The sequence below is a fragment of the Lagenorhynchus albirostris genome, chromosome 5 (genome assembly GCF_949774975.1).
Source record: "Lagenorhynchus albirostris chromosome 5, mLagAlb1.1, whole genome shotgun sequence".
NCBI classification, from domain to species: Eukaryota; Metazoa; Chordata; class Mammalia; order Artiodactyla; family Delphinidae; genus Lagenorhynchus; species Lagenorhynchus albirostris.
The window spans coordinates 48,739,896-48,753,807 of record NC_083099.1 but is presented as its reverse complement, the minus strand read 5'-3'; the positions used below and the strand labels follow the sequence as shown (position 1 = coordinate 48,753,807).

The 13,912-nt window shown below is 36.7% G+C and overlaps 1 protein-coding gene across 10 annotated transcripts in view; it reads left to right on the top strand.

Annotated features, from left to right (window-relative positions):
• Positions 1 to 13,912, top strand: part of MECOM (MDS1 and EVI1 complex locus) — a 566,851-nt gene that overhangs the window by 512,024 nt on the left and 40,915 nt on the right. For all 10 annotated transcript variants that reach the window (XM_060149965.1, XM_060149959.1, XM_060149957.1 and 7 more), the window contains 2 exons: positions 6,532 to 6,634; positions 10,267 to 10,483. In XM_060149965.1, the coding sequence (XP_060005948.1) occupies positions 6,532 to 6,634; positions 10,267 to 10,483 (320 nt within the window). The remainder of the gene's footprint in view (positions 1 to 6,531; positions 6,635 to 10,266; positions 10,484 to 13,912) is intronic.

The window sequence follows — 13,912 nt, the reverse complement described above, 5'->3', positions numbered from 1 at the left end:
AACTGTTCAGAATGATCAGTTTTCATAGAGTCAGACAAAATGGCCACATTAAAGACAGGTGTCTAATGAATATTTCTTGTGGGGTCTGTAGAGAGATCCTTAGAGGTTAATTAACAGGACAACTTGCAAGGCTTCCAGGCTGGGTACCCTGTAGGTTCCAGGTATAATAATGTGTATCTTTATCACTTGCCCTGTTCTTGCAAACTAGAGTCAACAGTCAATCCTTTCTGTTTTGTTTCATCCAATAAATTACACTTGGCTTTCTCTTCATGTTCTTAATGAAGAGATAAAAATGTGTGGGGCAGCACTTCTCCTTCATTAGTAGTTGTGTTCTGAAAATAGCCAGTGGATACATATAATTTTGTTTTGGAAGCAGATACAGCAAGACAGTACCTGACATTTCTCAGTTAATATTTTATAGTCTTTAGACTGTTACCTTAAAGACAAATTCGGGATGCTATGTCTTTGGAGGAACTAAGGAAACTAAGGATGGTTTGCTTTAGCGAAGCTTGGCCACGATAATGCTTACATTCTGTTGGACAAATATCTTTACATTCTGTCATCATTCTCTGCCTGCTGAAGACACTTTTAGTTATCTCTTACTAATCAGGATTAGAATGTGTAATAGGGTCCTTCTTTCAGAGGTTAAAAACTTGTCACTCTTGCCCTCCTGAGTAGGGGTTTCCCATGTTGCTATGGAAAGATCAGGGGTCCAGAGCAAGTTTCCTAAAGCCAGCACATATGCACACGTTGTCTCTGTGGACTTGATGTTACCTCTGCAGCAGCAAGACTGACAGATGTGTTCATATCAAATATTGACTTTGTTCAGACATGCAAATGGTCACTTATCTCCCCTTCTATCCACACTCTAAACATTAAAGTTCCATTCAGCTTTTCCTAGCCTTCGGACTGGTAAATTGAATGAAGCTATAGAAAATAAAGCATTCAGGCTGATTGTTGGGAGGTGGGAAGGAAGAAATCAACTGTCTACTTCAAAGTGAAAAGACGGCAATAGCCTGAAAAAGTTGTCTCTCGGTACAGGTTTTGCAGGGAGTACATTTCTCTATTATTTCAATTATTACAACTTCCTGAATAGGTTGAAGGTCACTCATAATTCACACTTCTGCCATTTTCAGACATGCCAAATGCAGTCTATTAAGCATAAATAAAACTTCCAGTGCTTGACCAGGAAAAATAAATGGGAATTCATAACAATGAGTCCTTATTCATCTTTTTAAAAGTAAATGATGTTTTCTTTCTTTCTTGTTTTCCCTCTGTGCACTGAATTTTTCTTCTGTCTCAGTAATACAAGCATAATACTTTGAATCGATCCAAGCATAGCAAACTAGACAGCAAGTCTGGTCTGACAGATTCTAGATTTTTCTACTTTATAGGATAATAAACAAGAACCCACATTATTGCCATCTATATAAATACAAATGGTAGCATCATCAATTTGATGGAGGAATCGGTTGAACACAGGCTGTGACAGTACAAAACAGAATTAATCTGAAAGTCTTTTATAGCCTATTACCTTTGCTATCAGAATGCTTATAACTGTCCATACTCTCTTTAGTGGCTGTCCTCTTGGGCTTAAATGACAAAAGAAAATGAATATTTAATAAAGTGTGATTAATTTCAGTTCCAACTGTCTATAATAAATAGTTATCTATAACATATATTACATATAATATGCAATTTATAAAATATATAATTGTATATAACTTATATGATATATAATAGAATTAATCATATGCCATTAAATATTAATTTATATTAATATGTAAAATATGAGATTACTAATATCTTGTGCAGATTTTAAAATGTCCCTAAAATGTATACTTTGCCACATTTATAAATCACATATAAAATATATAATATATCCAAGCACATATATACTTATATATAACGTTGTATGAAAATATACATTTTGGCAGTCTAAAATTTGCTAAATCAAATCCACATCACCACTGCCTTTTACCTTTAGCTTAGCCTTATGAATATTAACTGAACAGATATCCTTTTGACATTTGGAACCATTTCAAGGTTTGATTAAAATAAATTAAGAATAATAATTATTTTTTAGAGTAATTCCTATATACATGTATAATATATACTCATGCCTTAAACCGTGAATTTCACCAGTAGTAAAAGTGAACAATTTGAGGGATTTCTAGTTTTATCTTCAAATATCTGAGTGCTTTAGAATTTTTAAAAAAATATTAAGAAATTTCACTAGTGTGATATTTTGGCAAATTTTAAAATAAAAGAATATAGAAAGATCTATTAAACCATTTACTATAGTATTTATTCTTATAAATTAAAGTATTCAGGGATTTAGATATAATATCCATACTTACAAGGACAGAGATAAAGCTTTCTGGAAAAATTAAAAAGAGTCCAGCAAGATATTGGAAAAATTAAATTTTTTCTATGATAAAATGAAAAGACCACCTCAACTTTCAAAAGTTTCCAATATATGGAGAGTTAGGTCATGTTCATAACATGTTGTGTTTCTGGAATTTGGTATTAGCTACCAAATAGAAAACTCTAAAGGAGTTAACACAGTTTTTAAATATTTATCATGACTTTTAAAAAATGGAATTCTCATATAATCCTATTTTCTTATACTAAAAGGCCCCATTCCATTCCTCTAATTTTTCACCTTATATTGGGAGAGATTGTCTTCTCCCTTCTGGCAGAGCATTCTGAGAGACACACAGCAAAATAATAAATCTACAACCCTTTTGTATCCATTCCAACTTTTTCTAAGTGAGATTTTGAGCCCCTCTTTAAATACTTGAGTTGAATTCATCACAAAATCCCAGATCCAGGACATTTTTATTTTGGTTCCAGATAACTTTTTCCATAAAACTTCCTGATGGAAGAGACCTGTTAACTCTTTTATGGAATTTAACAGAGGAATTGATGCCCTTCCATTTTTATCTAACACAAAACCCAGAGAGGTTATATTAGTCATGTCTCTGCTTCGGGTACATAACTCAGATGACATGTAATTCATAGGACTGCAATATATAGCCGAAATTTTGAGAATACACTGATTTTAAAGATGTTATGATTACATTTTTATAATCATGGTCAAGCATACTTAATAGACAAACCTGCGGGAGAAGCTACATAAATCACTTCCGTTCTTTATTATATTTTTATTTGCTGAAAGACCCATTTTCTAACATAAAAGCATAGACACGATAACTTTTTTTTCTGAAAGGCTTGATTCCTCCAACATTACATTCCATCTTTCCCCCACATAATTGTTTTGAGGCAACAAATTGTCATTATGTTTTCATTTAAATTACTTCTCTCACTTCTCAAACGCCTGCTGGTGTATTGTTATTGCTAGAACATAAACCAGCTTTGTATGTAGACATCTCTGGATTCAAGCATTCAAATTACACTTTGGGACCATTGTAATTATAAGAGCAAAGACATAATTTTGTTTAAGTCTCTGTAAAATCCAAAGAGTTGAGATACCATGAAATGGCAAGTGGTAACAACACCTTGAAAAAAGCACTGGATTTCTAAGGGCGGTAGATGGGGCTTCAAGGCACATTCTTACTGCGATATGAGGAAGCATGCCCAGAATCTGCCCTCATTACTTCGGGCTCTTGCCAGTTCTTTTCAAACCTCAGTTTCATGAGCACCATAAAAATTCACTTAAAATCGAAAAGAACACCCTGAAGTTAAAACCCACTCTGCTTTGCCTTGCCTTTCGTGGCCTGGAATGTCACCTTTTACCTCCAGTAAATAAAGCCAACATCAATGCTCTTCCGTGTCTTTTATTTTTTATGCACTCAGTATTCTTCACATGACAATCTGGACACTTAAAGGGAAATTACAGTAGTGATCTATGTCCCGGCAAAGAGAATTATCTTTCTAATGTATAGTTACAGTGTATCTATCACTTTCTTTTGTTTCTTGGGCTGTTCACATTGGATTGAGTAAATCTAAAATGGAATTAAAAGAGACATGTTTAATAGTGGACTCTATTATTCAAAAGAAAATAATGATATCATAATACTTTCTTCCAGTGATCTGGCATGTGTGTCTCTGCAGCATTCCCCAAAAGCGACAATTGTACTGTTTTATGGTCTTTCGGGATATTGTCTCTTTAACATCACTGTTTCCGAGAAGCCACTGAAAAGTTCTAATATGTCACAATTCAAATATCAACATGTTGTTGGAAAGGAAGCTAATAAGTTAAACCTTTGAGAGATGCCAAAAGAAGAGGTGATTCAAACTGTTGAGAGAAGTCTATTGTTTTCTAAGGGGAAATAGAACTCTAGAATGAAACAGGGCACTAATAAGCATTTAACTGGAAAGTTTAGGGGGAAAAAGCAAACGCACACTTTTTTTTTTTTTTAATCTGGTAACTTTTTGAGCAGAATTATTCCTCTGAGTGTACTTCCAGAGAAGGGAAGATGTGAACGTTAGGGTTAATAAGATACAAACTGTAAATTCTCTGGTTTTTATACAATCAGCACATAACAAAGAGTAATTTTCCTAAGATAGTCTGGATTTTATCTAAGGATAGAGATAAAGAATCTTAGGTTATATTATATTAGGGCAACATTTTATGTTTGGTATTATTTTCTATAAAGCAACTTCATGTGGTTAAACTACTGTTGCATGAAAAAAATGATTTTATTTTGACAGGAAAGAAACTAAGCAGAAAATACTCCTCATTGAGTTATTTTTTGAATTTAGCACAGTTTTGTGCTCTGGTCTTTTTAAAGAAAAATAAACAATTGGAGTTTAGAGCCACCTACTGGAATGAAGAGGCACGTACTTATGTTTAATGTCCTGCTTTTCAAGAGATAAACAGATAAATATAATTAAAGTTATGCACATTTCTGTTGATCTTATAAAACGTTAAATTACTCAACTTTTCTCAGTTTGAAATAAGTGGTCCTGTAAGAAACCACAGGTAGAGCAATGTCTTCTCAAAATAGATCCTTCCCATTTCTTAGTAGGGTGTGCCAATTTGTGTTATGTGGTTTTTCTCCCCATTGCATCGAGACTGAGCAGAATTGAATCCCTAGTTTTATTGTTGTCATTGTTGCTTTTGGTGGTATTTGTGTGTGTGTGTTTGTGTGTGTGTGTGTGTGAGTGTGTGTGAATGTAATTGTTCTCATTTTCACCAGTTAACTGTATAACTTTATTCTTTCTTTCATAACCTCTATCTGGTTACGGAATCGTTGTTTAATAAATAATCCTAGAATAGAATTAAAAACTAAGAACATAATATGTTAAAAAGAAAAGCCACCTTAAATATTTTCATGATTAAATCCTTTTTATATTGAGATATAATTGACATATAACATTATATTAGTTTCAGGTGTACAACATAATGATTCGATGTTTGTATATGTTGCAAATCAGAATTAAATGCTTTTATAAATGAAGAAACCCAGAATCCTAGACAAGGTGATTGGGCAATGACCTACCTAGGGTAACCACGCTGGTCGGGGAAAGGTAGGCAGCTCTTGGAAATTATAGGTCAGGGGTTTTTCCACACTTGCCTCACTGCTTTTTAGTCAGTTATTAATGGATTTCTTAAATCCTTCCTCTCATCAGCATTTTGCTAGAAAGTAAGAGGAATAAGCACCACCCCCAAACCCTGGTAAAGGAATCAATTGAAGGCATAATGCCTGCTTTCAAAGAGTGGGATCAGTATCTGGGTCATGATGGCAGGTCCTGGACCTGTGAGTGGCACTTTTTTTTTGCAGTACGTGGGCCTCTCACTGTTGTGGCCTCTTCCGTTGCGGAGCACAGGCTCCGGACGCGCAGGCTCAGCGGCCATGGCTCACGGGCCCAGCCGCTCCGCGGCATGTGGGATCTTCACGGACCGGGGCACGAACCCGTGTCCCCTGCATCGGCAGGCAGACTCTCAACCACTGCGCCACCAGGGAAGCCCGTGAGTGGCACTTTTGATTGGTAAAAGAGGGATTCAGTTTTTAAAAAACCAAATGCTCTCCTTTGACTATGTTCTCCACAGATCTTGTTGTCATGATTCTTTATGTTGTGTCCCTCCAGCCTATTACCTTCAAAGCTCCTTGTTGAGAAGGTGCTACTTTTGAGAACATGCTCGAGGGGAGTAATTGTGCCCCTGCCAGTCTTCGCTAGGCCACTGCTGGATAACGCAAGACACATTCAACTCTCTGAGTATGTGTGTGGCTCCCTAGAGTAAGGAATTCAGAGAAGGGGTTGTTCTTTGTTAAACATTACACAGGGTGTATGTGACACAGCAAGGCTCACATTAAGAAAATTTGATTTGTGAAGTGGGAGCTGGAAAAGATTTATGAATTGGCATGAGAGTCACAGCTTTCCATTTGTCATCAGAGGGCTAGTTCTCAGTGTGTAAAGCAGGAAAGCTAGTGCTTTTGATGAAAATAAAAAGGAATATTTTTGTTAAGGTACGGGAAAATGTAGTTATCTTAGTGTATATCTTGCCCTTTCTTAATATTCACTTCTTTTTCTCTCCCCCCACCCCTTCATTGTCTCTTGAAGATATTTTATAGAGTAGTTGCAGACATTGCACCAGGAGAGGAGCTCCTGCTGTTCATGAAGAGTGAAGACTATCCCCATGACACAATGGCACCGGATATCCACGGTTAGTACCACTCATGCCACCATCCGCGCCACCCTCATTTGAAGATTGTGATGGAGCATGCCAAAGGGTCCGTCACACTTGGTACTTGTTAGTTTCCCTGGGTAGTCAATGTCAGGTTTAAGAAATTCCTTCTCATAGAGTAGCTATTTTCTTGGTATGACATCTGGCTAATATTACGGTGAAGCTAAAGGAAGCAGAGGTCTTCTCTGAAATGGAGGTCAGAGGAATTTTGACTATTTGGACTGAGACATCACATAGGTCAACCTTTTGTCAATGCCTTAGACTATAGTGAGAGTCCTTTCACTGTACAAAAGTCATTTCAGGGAGCTTGGTCTTGGGCTTTTGTATATCTAGCAGTTGTTTCTCCCATCTAATGTTCTATTACCGGGAAAAGTATTTCTACTTGAGTAAAATCCTAGCCAGAGTGACCATATGGGAGAGGGCTGGAGGCATGAGGATTGGGAGAAAAGTACAGATGATGAAATTTTAGAGCCAGAGGAATTTGTATTTGTCAGAGACCTATTCCAAATTAAAGAAGGGGGGATCAAAAAGAATTATAATTAAAAAAAAAGAATTATAATTACTAGTGATGTATATTCAGGTAAGAGTGAAAGGAAATTTTATTTGTATTGATTTGTATCATTGGGATGAGCATTTAAGACTGTTTTCTTTCTTTTTCCTGTTTCTCTCCCCTCATATAATGTGATTTGATTTAGCATAATCTAGTGGTGTCTCTAGAGTGTTTTTATAGTTGGAAGGACCACTGGGAAGGGTTACCAGTGAGGGGTGAGGATGACTCCACTTCCCATCTCTCTGGCATTCCAAACAGGAGAACCTCAGCCTCTGCATCTGCAGCTCCTGCAAAGAAAGCTACCACTATTGACTGGCTCTTTACCTGAACATTTTTCTCCTTTGGCTGAGCTGCATTCTGCCTCTTTGTAGATTATACCAGTTGTATTTTGAGGAGCCTTTTGGAACTTGTTTTCTTCTTAGAAACTGTGACAAGTCAATGGCCTCAGAAACCCAGACTTGTTAACTAGCCTGGTAGAATTTGAGCCTGAATGGGGAGCCTGACCCAGTGGGAAAGGGCTCTTTGACGGCAGGGAGTGTTCAGATGATATAAAAAAAAATAATAATTTGGGCTGTCTCTGGTACAAGGCATCTTTCATCAGTGAATGTTTGCTCTAAAAAGGTTTTCAAACAATTATCTTTTTTAATATAAATGGTTACTGTACTATTCTAAAAAGCCTAAATGGAGGTGACTATTTTTCTTTTAGGGCTACCATTCATAAATTACCTGACTTTACAACACTCTGGAACCCATCGGTTGCTTTTCATTTTCAATGTGTCATACCCATATCCATACATATACCGGTTATGTTAAATATAATGTTTATAATGTTTACATGGTGATTTGTATTTCATACTTCTAGGATTTAATGTTTCTTAGAAAAGAGAAAATAAAACACATGCATTGTACACCTACTGTACGCTAGATGTTTTATGCTCTCCATTTAGTGTCTCATTTAGTCTTTTAGACGTAGATCAAACCTGTAAGAAAGGAATTATTTCCATTATACAGGTAGGAAAATGAGGCCATATAAGGCTAAGTAAATTGGCCAAGACCACATGGCTAGAAAGTGGTAGCATTCAAACCGAGGTCTTGCTGTCTCTAAAGCCTATGCCTTTTCATAGGCCTGGAGGTTGTTTGTTTTCAGACTGCTGGCTGAGATCCTAAATTTAGATCTTAAACATGTGAATAGTGTCACAAACTGTAGGAAACGTTTCCATTACCCAGTTTATGTTATTGAGAAACCTGTCTTACAGCTGCGGTGATTTATTTTAAAATAGCTCCCTCTTCTTTAACCAAGTCCAAAGGTGACAAACCCTACTGAATCTACGTACTAATTTCTTTACTTTTCTGGCCCCCTTGTTATTGGTTTAGTTGAAACGGAACCAGTATCGTATATGGATCACAGCAGCAGCGACCCGTTTGACCTCTCTGCTTGGCTTCTCAAGCTGCAATGGGGCATTCCAACTTTCAGTGGCTTTCCTGTACCCTTCTTAGCATGGACCTAAAAAGCCCCTAGTGACCTGCTACCCTCTCTAACTTCATGGCCCACTCCTCCCCTACATGCACCCTATAAACCTGTCACACTTTACTATAGCTTTGCCTTTCCACGAGCCTGCCCTGCTCTTTCTTGCCTTCGTCATTGGTCCGTGGTATTCCCACCGCCTGAAATGTCTTCCCTCATCCTGCTTCACCTGGCTGATTCTTCCTCATTACAAAATCTTTGCTGAACCCTCTCTTCCTCAGCATAGATGGATTTGGTATATTCCTCTGGGCTCCTAATTTAGGCCTGTGCATGCACCTGTCATAAGATGTATCACACTAGTTGTTCACATGTGTATCTCCTTGGGTTTCTTATGTATTCAGTCCCTAACAAAATGCCTCACATTCAGTAGGTGACTAAAATATTCCCTCAAAAGCATTCGGTCAATGAATAACTGGATATAGGTCCTGGCTGCAGGTCTGTAACACAGGGATGATGTATCGTGTTGCTGTCCTCTGTGTCTTTCAGCATTGTGAGCTGTTTGCAGGACTTCTGTGATGATATCTGTGCGATTGGCACAGTATGGCCTCATGAGTGGGCTGAAAGCTGTTCCAATAAAAAGAATAGAAACCATGGCATCACTACCTGACACTCCATAGCCTTGCTATCTCTGGTCCCCACTATTACCATTTATTTATCTTAATGATTTAAAGTGCAAATGCATGATAGGCTGGCTATTTAACAAAGCCATGCCAATTAGCACTGGCCCTGAGGGAACATAAATGAGCCTAGAAAAGTGCTAAAATCATGCTGTGTCACATTATAAGGAATGACGAACGTTAAAGCATTTCCAAGTTTATTGATATTAGCCAGGTTTAAGTACGGCTCAGATAGGGACTCTGTCCCGTGTCCCGTCCAGGTAACATGGCACAGCGAGAAGGGTATGGAACGGAGATGTGTTTTCAAAGTCTGACATAACCATTTAGCTCTATGATCCCTGACTGGTTACTGAACTTCTTTGAGCATCTATACCCTCATCTGAAAATTGGGATACAAATCTGACATATAATTCCTCACGGTCAGGTTTTAGGAATATCAATAATCCATGTACAGGGTTGAGGACATAATGATGCTCAGTAAGTGGTCATTATGACTTTTAATATCCTGTGAATATTAAACTCTGGAAGGGTTTCGTCATAAAGTTTTATCTGATAAGAAAGCTATACGGGAGCCACAGCAGTCACTTCTGTTATTGTTGTAGGCTTTGTCCTGGCTTCTTTACATTTAATTTTATTTTTCTTTTCTTTTTTTTTTTGCCACACTGCACGGTATTCGGGATCTTAGTTCCCCGACTAGGGATCAAACCCGTGCCCCCTGAGGTGGAAGTGCGGAGTCTTAACCACTGGACCGCCAGGGAAGTCCCTACATTTACTATTTCTAATCCATGTTAAAATGGAAGTGGTGGAAAGGACAAGCAAATAATTTCTATTATGTCTTCCGTAATTCGATAAGAACTGCCAGTGTGTGGTGGTACTTCCTGATCACCTAGTTCTGATAACACCTGAATTCTTTTCACAGAAGAACGGCAATACCGCTGTGAGGACTGTGACCAGCTCTTTGAGTCCAAGGCTGAACTAGCGGATCACCAGAAGTTCCCATGCAGCACACCCCACTCGGCATTCTCCATGGTAGAGGAGGACTTTCAACAAAAACTCGAGAGTGAAAATGATCTCCGAGAGATACATGCAATTCAGGAGTGTAAGGAATGTGACCAAGTGTTTCCCGATTTGCAAAGGTTAGACGTGGCATGTTGCACTACAAAAACGTGTTTATTTATTCTACAGTAAAATGTTTATGCTGAATTTTCAGTATTGATGCAAATGGGAAATTTGGAACAGCAATGAGCTGGACAAATGTGTTAGTCACACGTTCGGAAATCATTTTCCCCTGGAAATTCTCACCTGTCAAATATTTGCAGTGAAGTTAGAATTAGTTATTTTGATGCCAGATAGAAAATAATACTTTTATTATTTAAGGAGGGTTATTGCCAATTGAAAGTTTAACATTATAGTAAAACGTAACTTAGAGGAGGTATCAAGAGTAGAGGAGGCAACAATGATGGTAATTAATCTAATTATACACCAAACAGAAAAGCGACCCTCTAGAAACATTTAGACGATAAAAAAGAGACTGTGCTGGTACTTACTCAATGAAGATAGGTAGTCTTTTGATAGATCAGTGTCATCTATGGATTTAATTTCAACTATTTATCTAAACTGCACATATATAAAAGAATAAGAGAAGCATGTTCAGTGAAGAAAATATTGAATTTTCAAAAAGGGAAAAAGTAAACATGATCTAAATGAAATAATTCTATAATGCTTATTTTTAACAAAACGAAAACATATTTCAGTGATAATATTAACTTTTCATAGCCCTTTGAATTTAATTCAAGAACATTTTTAAAATTTCTGTTAAAGCAACAACCCTGGAACCTGTGTTTTGAAAGCTGTATTGATAATTATGCTACAAAACGGTCTTTCAGATCAGAAAGGTGTTTAACCAGCTAATAAGTTTTTTGTTTGTTTGTGTGTTTGTTTTTTCTACCTAATGGTTTTTGCCTTGGTCCACAAACAATTTTAATAATTGTATTCATTACTTTGCTTTTAAATCTGGAACCTATAATCAGAATTTCAACTGAACATAAAAACACTGTGTTTAAATGGGTATGGGAGTATATCAGCCGGCCTTAGTCAAGGATGTGAATTACTCACAGTTTGTCTTGGACACCTCACCTCTTTTAATTTACCTTTTTGTTTCCTTTCTTTCCTTAGTGCCTCCTCTTCCTCTTTCTCCTTTCACCTCTGTTGATTGCCCCGCATCTCTCTTCTCGTAGGAAAGGGTTTCATTCCATTTTAATGCATAGATGACCAAAAAGGCATCGAGTATAACCCATTCCTTGAGGAGACTGAGTCAAAAGAATGAATCTGTCTAGCTTTGAAAATTCAGGCTTAATCTAGCTGTTAGAGAGAAAACATTTTGGGGGCTAAGAGGGTTTTCCCAGTACCCTTTAAACTTATCTTTACTACTTAATAAAAACCCACATAGAGAATAAATCTGTTATGTATGTTTGGTAAAACATGGATTTGTAATCAAAAACCATCACAGTATGTCTCCTAAATACATTGTGTCCAAATTAAAAACCAAAACGAAAATACTTTCCTTACCTACTACTAAATACCAGCAGGTAAGAAAAGTACTTATACTGTAAAGCCATATCTCTGATGCCAGAGAGTAAGTATATTTCCTTCTATTTTGTTATAAAAAATAATGGACAGCATATTATAAAACAAAAATGGACAGACTGAACGCTAAAATGTTGTGTATAGCAATACTTCTTAGGTGGAGAAAGCTTCTTACTCTGACTAGGTATAAGATTAAGCCTGAGTCAGTGCTACTTAATGCCAAAACCAACTGTCGATTTAGCTCCTTCAGTCAAACATTCAGTAGAAAACAATAAGGAAACCTAATTATCTGGCATTGGATGAACCCTCAAAACTCACTTTTCAGTAGCTCAGCCAGATGGATATATCATGTCACTATGCGACCTGATATCAGTCATCCAGGTGATATTTTGGGTTATATAATTTAGCCAGTGCAGAACCTATGTGCCCTGAATATTTTCCACTTTATTGAAGCCGATATTGTTTTATATGTTAAACAAATGAGAATTCCTTTCTTGACATGATATATTGTTCTGTTCTGTATCTTTTGTGTAAAATATTAAGGAAAGAATACCACCCTCCAAAAAAAAAGGGGGTCGAGAAACAAAGGTTGAACCCAGAAGGCTAAGCAAAGCTCTATAAATTGGGATAAAATTCTATGAAAAGTGAAGTTTCATTAATGACTGACTGGATACTTCTGTGTTTATGAAAGCAATGAACATTTGCTTTTGCAAGAACCACTTGCCTTTTTATTTTCTATCACTGATTAGCTGACAGCTGATCATTCCATGGAACAATATGGGTTTTATGCTGGATTAGAAGAAGCAATAAAAGAGGAAGTTTCCTTTACTTTGCTATCTTTTTCCCCCTTTTGTGGTATGTACTATACTCTTAAAACAATATCACACCCTTGGAGTTAGGAGGCAAGAAAAAGTCTCAATGTATAGGACAATCTTTTACCACTAGGTTTCAGAGTTTATGATTTGAGATGCATATTGGAATATAATATATGTCATAAAATGGCATGCCTTGATAGTTTGCTAAAGACAGTAGTATGAATAGCAATGTGTACACCGATTTTGGAAGATGTCCCTGACTCAGTTCAATGTTAACTGCCATTGTTGATATCTTTCTCTTAACTCTCTGATTAACATTTCAACTTGTGTAACAAACAGAGGATTACATATTGTAGATAAAGATAGGGACATTCTTGTGACTCCACACACCTGTACTCTCCTGGTACCTTTTGTTCACAGAGATATCGCCACTGGTGCTCAAATAGAATAGCATTACCAAGTCGACTGACTCATAGGGCAGGAAAAATAAGTTCATGTGCCAATATGAATAGAAGTGGAAGGAGGAAACTGAGGAGGAGAAAAATATGGAAAGGTGTTTCTAATTTGTCAAGATATGAGAAAGGGCATATCATTTTTTCACACACACTCCCACGCACATGGTGTGTACAAACACTGGATAACATATTCTAGGTACACAGAGGTCTTACTTGATTCTCAAACTTAGAGTGTTCATTTCACAGAAAAATAAAATATAGGGAAGAAACAGTGCTCGCATGCTTGGTAGTCAGTTTTTTTTTTTAATACCTTTTTATTATGGAAGATTTCAAATACACACAAAACTAGAGAGGGCGGTGTAATAACACCCATACACTCAGGTTCAGTAATTATCACACGAGGCCTATCTTGTCTCAGCTATACTCATTTTGGATTATTTGAAACAAATCCTGGACATTATGTCATTTTATTCATAAATAGCTCAGTATGTGTCTGTAGAAAGTAAGGACTATAAAACATAAGCTCATTTTAAAAATAATGGTTCCTTAATACTATCAAAATATTCAATCGGTGTTCAAATTCCCCCCAGTCATTTCATTATTTTTAGAGTTTTCTGGTTTGAATTAAGATCAAAATAAGGTCCATCATGGCAATTGGTTGACGTTCCTCTTATATTTCTTAATTTATAGGTTCCCCCAGTCAAAGCCA